Source organism: Lithobates pipiens, unplaced genomic scaffold, assembly GCF_037356315.1.
Source record: "Lithobates pipiens isolate NorthernLeopardFrog02 unplaced genomic scaffold, aLitPip1_a1.2 Scaffold_13, whole genome shotgun sequence".
Lineage (NCBI taxonomy): Eukaryota > Metazoa > Chordata > Amphibia > Anura > Ranidae > Lithobates > Lithobates pipiens.
Window position 1 is genome coordinate 157,349,073 of NW_027507718.1, and position 6,611 is coordinate 157,355,683.

The 6,611-nt window shown below is 39.1% G+C and overlaps 1 protein-coding gene across 3 annotated transcripts in view; it reads left to right on the top strand.

Moving 5' to 3' along the window:
* Nucleotides 1-3,327, top strand: part of KDM4B (lysine demethylase 4B) — an 817,487-nt gene extending 814,160 nt beyond the window's left edge. For all 3 annotated transcript variants that reach the window (XM_077475749.1, XM_077475750.1, XM_077475752.1), the window contains one exon: nt 2,304-3,327. In XM_077475749.1, the coding sequence (XP_077331875.1) occupies nt 2,304-2,468 (165 nt within the window). In that variant the 3' untranslated portion in view covers nt 2,469-3,327. The remainder of the gene's footprint in view (nt 1-2,303) is intronic.
* The last annotated feature ends 3,284 nt before the right edge of the window (nt 3,328-6,611 follow it).

The following is a 6,611-nucleotide window of genomic DNA, read 5'->3' on the forward strand; positions in this document are numbered from 1 at the left end:
TGCTGGAAACATCATCTGGGCACTAAGTCTGTCCTAAATGCGAGATACCCCTGTAGAGGTGATTGGAGCTGGTGAGTGGGGACCCAAGAGGGGGAGCACCAAAAGTCACCTGGATTTTTCCTGTGTCCTTAGTCACAATAGGAAGTCACCAAGCATCTAAGAATGCTGGTCTCTGAAGGAGTTTGGATGTTTGGACTTGGTCTATCTATTTACATCTCACTTTTATTTTTCACATACATTGGGACTGGATTCCTTTTTGTTTTTGTGTTTTTTTGGGGGGGTTTCTTTGAATATTTGTATATGTCTTTGAGTATCACTCTTTCTGAATATAGTTACTTGTATTTATCACTGTCATCACCTATGGTTTAGTGTATTAGACTTTTGTTACATGTTTTTTCTATTATATTAGTAGTGGTATATATTACCACAGTAGCACATTTCACTACACAGGTGATTTAGGCTTGTCGCCTTTTTACTGCATAGCAATTTAGGCTTGTCACTGATCACTGTTTAGTAGTGGTTACTATTTTTTATCACATTCATTAGTTGCACATTTTTATCTCATCACTTAATGGTATGTCACACCGCATTAATGATATGGGTCTGTTGTTTGTTTACATTATATAGGTAGCACCATATTACTCGTCATTTTCTTTTTATTCACACTCTAGTCTCCTTTTGGAGACCTAGCAGGATAGGCTGCACACCTATTGCCCTTAGAGTCGAAGCGTGGATTTTTCATCTTATTTTATATTAGGTGGTAATTTAAACTGCGTGCCTTATCTGCATTAAATTAGCCTCAGAACCTGTGTAATTTATGTGTTCCGGGTTAAAAGGAATGAGGTGTGGTGGAGAGATTGGCTATACATAACCAATCTCACCTGCACTAACATGCTCCCTGTCACCATAATGGTATAATGTATCTCTAAATAACCCAGGTCTCCCCTTTTTACCAGTAAACAGCTATAACCACCATCTCAGCTCCATCGTTTCTTAATCTGCCCAGCAGGGCAGAGACTCTCTGCTTTTTATTCACACACAAACAGGAAGCCACAAACATGATATGACCAAATAAGGATATGACAACACAGAAAATCATTGCCCCAACAGCCAATCGCTTCCTCCATGCAAAATGACATCACAGGAAACAACACTAAAAGGGAGTGCATCCACAGGAGTGGGAGGGAGAAGTGCACATGTCTCATCCACTCTAAGCATGTACACTGCCCCCTCTGCCCATCCACATGCATGCACATCCACCATATTTGTCAACATGGATCCCACTCAATCCTGCTCAGAGTAACCAGTATCTAGTAAGATCACTCTACTTGTTCTTACAGGTTGAGAAGATCTGCGGGGACATTGCTACTGGTGTTGTCAATATACGGTACGAGTATATTAACAAGGCAGATATCATTGTCCTCTTATTAAAGCAGATATGTTTCCTAAAGGGATAGTGTAGCCACACAGAGATATAATATGTTTCTCTCGTTATGCGGACTTTGCTTCTCTAATGTGCAAAGACATTTGAAGGCAGGAAGTCCAGCGCATTGCGCTTGATACTTACAAACTGGCAAAGGCACAAACAGAGAACATGTCTCCAAGCCCAAGAGAAGGTTTTCATAGTGACGGTTTTACGGCTGGTCCCGATTCAACTCAAGTGCGCTCCTTTGTCATCTGTCACCCTGTGTCTGATTTAACTATCTATAGCACACATCCTAGAATAAAATGTCCACGAGTCCATATAATAAAAATTTACACAACAGAGATGGTAATCCTAATTGAAATTTGGATGCTTCAGCAGGGACTGGCTGAATTTTGATCCATCTATGGCTGGTCCTGCTTAAGTGCAGTGGCGCTTACAGATAAGTGTATTCTGACAGCGGAAGAGTCCAGCTGACTCTTTCACAAATACAATGACACAGCAGAGAGGGTTCCCCATCCAACTCGTTAGTGACAAAAGCTGAGCCATGTATGCACAGTTTTTAAGATTAGAAGTCCTGGGAATGTAGAAGCCACATATTCACATCCTGCTGTAAGGTTCCTGGTGTGTTTCAGGGCAGTTTCACTGGACAATGTGACAAGAGCTTGCTGTGTTTTCCAGAAGGATAACAGGACTTTCTTACTGGAGCACCAATGCTTAATTTGATTGAAACTGTATTATCCATTAACTAATTTCTGTTTGATTTTACTTCTTAAGAGAAATACTTGAGTAAATAAAAAAATCAAAATTAAATGCATTGCTATTTAAAAAAAAAAAGCAAGGTTATATGTTTATTTTTTACATACATTTTCTTCTTAAGTCACTCAGCACAGGAGCTTCTTTGGAGGGCACTGAGGATGTACAGATCATCAAGCGCCCAAGAATGTCCAGTCCAGCAACAAACCAGATAACAGAAAATAATGGGATCCTTTTCGAAGTGAAAGAAACTATCTCACAAAATAATTTTGAGCCATCTGACTTTTAATGACCCTGCCATCCAGCTTTGTACAGCAGGCGGAGAAATACTTTCCATAATATTCCAGTATGTTGAAGGAACTTTAGCTATTTTACTGACCATATGCTTGGATATATCCTCTCCACTGCAACATCATGAACCCATAACTCCACAGAGTTATGGACAACAGCAATTCTTTAGGTGCTATCTCTAAATTGCTTGTAATTAACACCTATTTTTGGAAACTTTTGATTAAACTTTTAAAAAATAGCTTTAAAATCTTTGTTTTTTTAGGTCTTGCTTTGAAATAAAAACAAAAACAAACAAAAAAAAACCCGGACATTTTAAAATTATAGAATTGATTATTTATGGGATGTTTATGTGAAACAGTATTGTTAATGTTAATTATAATTACTGCAGCTTAAATGTAAGTCAGAAAAAATCTCCCAGCTGTAGATAGAAAACATTGTAATTTTCAATTCTACATCAATTATCAAATTTATACTTGTGCATAAAGAGCCCTGAAATGTTATTTTGAGGAAGTATGATTGAATAGCGTAAAAGGAAAAAAAAAATCGAGTTCATTCATGCATGTACTTATTAAAAAATGCAAAAAAAATCTTTATTCCTGGGTCACTTCGTTTTTGAATCATGAGCTGATGTGGTTCTGAAGTACCCTTTTGTGTATTTCAAATGTAATCCTCAGGAGTTGTGCAGCTTAATGCATGTGTCCTCATTACTGATTTATAAGGGCATACCTTTCTTTGATGTGATATGGTTTATTTTGTGCACTAATCAGCATTTCCTGTTTTATGACAAATGTGATGTAATATCATGCCTATGTTTTTGTTTTTTTGTAATGAATAAAAGTTATAAACACTGGACACCATTTCAATCTATTTACAATTGCTTGTTTTGCAAGGATGGTTTGTTTTTCCAGGAGTATTGTGGCATCTTCTAAGCTCTGTTTTTTTTTTTAAGAACAACTAAAATGTTTTGTCAGTTTAATTACTGAGGATACATTTACAGTTGATTTGGTGAATATATGTCATTTGTGATATTTAATTGTGTGATTACCATTCATTTGTAATTACCTTAGCTAGAAATGTACAGTATGAATATACAGTGATGTGCACTTGTGCAATGAATAGTTTTTATCAATTACCAACCTACAAACAAATACAAGTCATATCTATATTTGGCCACCCTTTGCCTGCTTTTAACCACTTCCCGACAACCTCACAGATATACTGCAGCATAAGGGCACATTCAGGCACATTAACATACCAGTACATTGCCCTTTAAGAGATGGCTTGGGGGTCATTATTCTGCTGCAGAATAAATTTAAGACTGATGTACTGCTTTCGGCAAACAAACTGCACAGTTGTGACATGTGAATATATTTCATGTGAATAAAACTACATATCTATGCAACTACTTGGTGTATCTTGGTGAATATACCTTGTTTTTTCATTATATATATATATATATATATATATATATATATATATATATATATATTGTATATAATTTTTTTATTTAATTTTTTATTTTTATTTTCTTCTTCTTCTACATGTTTTTGGTAAAGAAAATCGCAATAAGCGGTATATTGATTGGTTTGCACAAAAGTTATAGTGTCTACAAAATAGGTACTAGATTTATGCCATTTTTATTATTTTTTTATTTACTAGTAATGGCAGTGATCAGTGGGACTGCAACATTGTGGCTGGCAGATTTGACACTTTTTTGGGACCATTGACATTTTATACAGCGATCAGAGCTAAAAATAGCCACTGATTACTGTATAAATGTCACTGACAGGGAAGGGGTTAACACTAGGGGCAATCAAGGGGTTAAATGTGTGTCCCGGGGAGTGTTTCTAACTGTATGGGGATGTGACTCACTGGGAGAGGAGACAGATTGATGTTCCTACGTAGGAGCAGACAATCTGTTTCTACTCTGATGTCTGAATGGGGATGGATGTGTGTGTGTTTGCACACATGCCCATCCCCGTTCTGGTTCTCATGCCTGAGATCGCAGGTGGCCGGCAGTCACGCACATTGGGTCCCCCACTGTGCAGCGGGTGTGTGTCCACTATCACCCTCAAAGGTGCCAACGTACACCTACTGCGATTCACAGGATCGTGCTGACCTAAAGCAGTATGACAGTGGCTGGTCGGCAAGTATTGTGGTTCTTCTTGAGCCACTCCTTTGTGTTTTTTCGGTCATTATGCTAGAAGACCCATCCACGACCCATCTTCAGTGTTCTGGCTGAGGGAAGAAGGTTCTCATCCAAGATTTTACAATACATGGCCCCTCAATGTGACAAAGTCGCCCTGTACCTTTAGCAGAGAAACTGCCCCAAAGCATAATGTTTCCACCTCCATGCATTACTTTAGGGATGGTGTTCTTAGGGTCATAGTCAGCAATTTACTTCCTCCGAACATGGCGAGTCAAGTTAATGCTAAAGAGCTCAATTTTGGTCTCATCTGACCAGATCATTGGCAGACTTCAGACTGGACTGTACATGTGCCTTCTTGTGGAGGGGGCACTTGCGGGCACTGCAAGATTTCAATCTATGAAGACGTATTGTGTTACCAATGGTTTGTTTGTAGACTGTGGTCCCAACTGCCTTGAGGTCATGAACAAGCTCCTTCTGTGTAGTTCTGGACTGATTCTTCACCTTTCTCATGATCATCCTTTACCCCATGAGGTGAAATTTTGCATGAAGCTCCAGACGAAGGGTGGTTTTTTGTATTTCTTCCATTTGTGAATAATCGCTCCAACAGTTGTCTCCTCACCACGCTTCTTGCTGATGTTCTTGTAGTCCATTCCAGCCTTGTGCAGCTCTACAATCTTTTCCCTGACGTCCTTTGACAGCTCTTTGGTCTTGCCCATGATGGTGAGGTTTAAATGGAAGAAAGAGATTCAGTGTCAGGTGTCTTTTGTACACATAAAGAGTTGTTAGGAGCACCTTTTTAAATTAACAGGACTAATCTGTGTACCACATGAGCACATACTGTAGCCAGTCTGTGGTAGCCAGAATTATTGTTGGTTGGTAGGGGATCAAATACTGTATTTTACTCACTGAACTGCAACTCAATTTATAACATTTGTATTTTGTGTTTTTACTTGAAATTCTGTTTTATTTAAAATACACCTATGATAACAATTAGACACTTAATTTCTTTGTAAGTGGGCAACTTACAAGATCTGCAGGGGATCAAAAAATTATTTTCGCTACTGTAAATATTGAACATATCACAATTTTTCTAGGTAAATATATTTCTAACGGTGCTATTGTCACAGAATTTTCACCACAAGTCGGTAACAACCCATGCAATCCAAGCATACAAAGAAACCAAAGCAAATCAGTTCAGAAATTAAAAGAGAAGTATGTTTTTTTTCCGTTTTTTTTTTTTTTTTTGCAGAATCATACTTATCTAGGTGGATGCAGCATTGGTCCCCCTGCTGGCTCTAAAATTGAGAACTGAGTGATCAAACACTGCCGATCACTCTGTTCTCAGGGCTCCCTGAGCTGCTGGCTGTCAGTCACCGCTGTCTGCTCTGCCCCCCTTTGCTCACTGGAGTGCTGGGCCTTGAAGGGAGTGGGAGTGGCTAACTCTGGCTCTCAGCAGTTTGCTGAGAGCATGGGCCGGGCGCCAGTCCAGACATCAGGGCAGATTCCGACTTCATTGTTGCGATCTTGCCCAAGCCTGTACCAGTGTGTGACGTCAGCCGACAGTGGGCTTCAACGGGCAGCCATCAAAACGGGTCACAGGAGTGGAGAACGAACTGCGATCCACAGGAGACGTACAGCCAAACAAGCTTTGGCTGTATTTCTCCTGTAAGTTATGTGTAATAATGGCACAGGAAAAAATTATTGAACACATGAAGAAAGGGAGGTGCAAAAAAAGGCATGGAAAGCCAAGACACCAGCTGAAATCTATCAGTAATTAGACAGCAATCCTGCAGTGCAAATTAATGTCAGCTGATTCAGTCTCAACTGATGCCCTATAAAAAGGTGCCTCATTACCAAGGTGTCACAAAAGAAATATCTCATGATGGGTAAACGCAAAGAGTTCTCTCTAGACTATCACAACTTTGTTGTTGCAAAACATACTGATTGCATTGGTTACAGAAGGGTTTCCAAACTTCTGAATGTTCCAGTGAG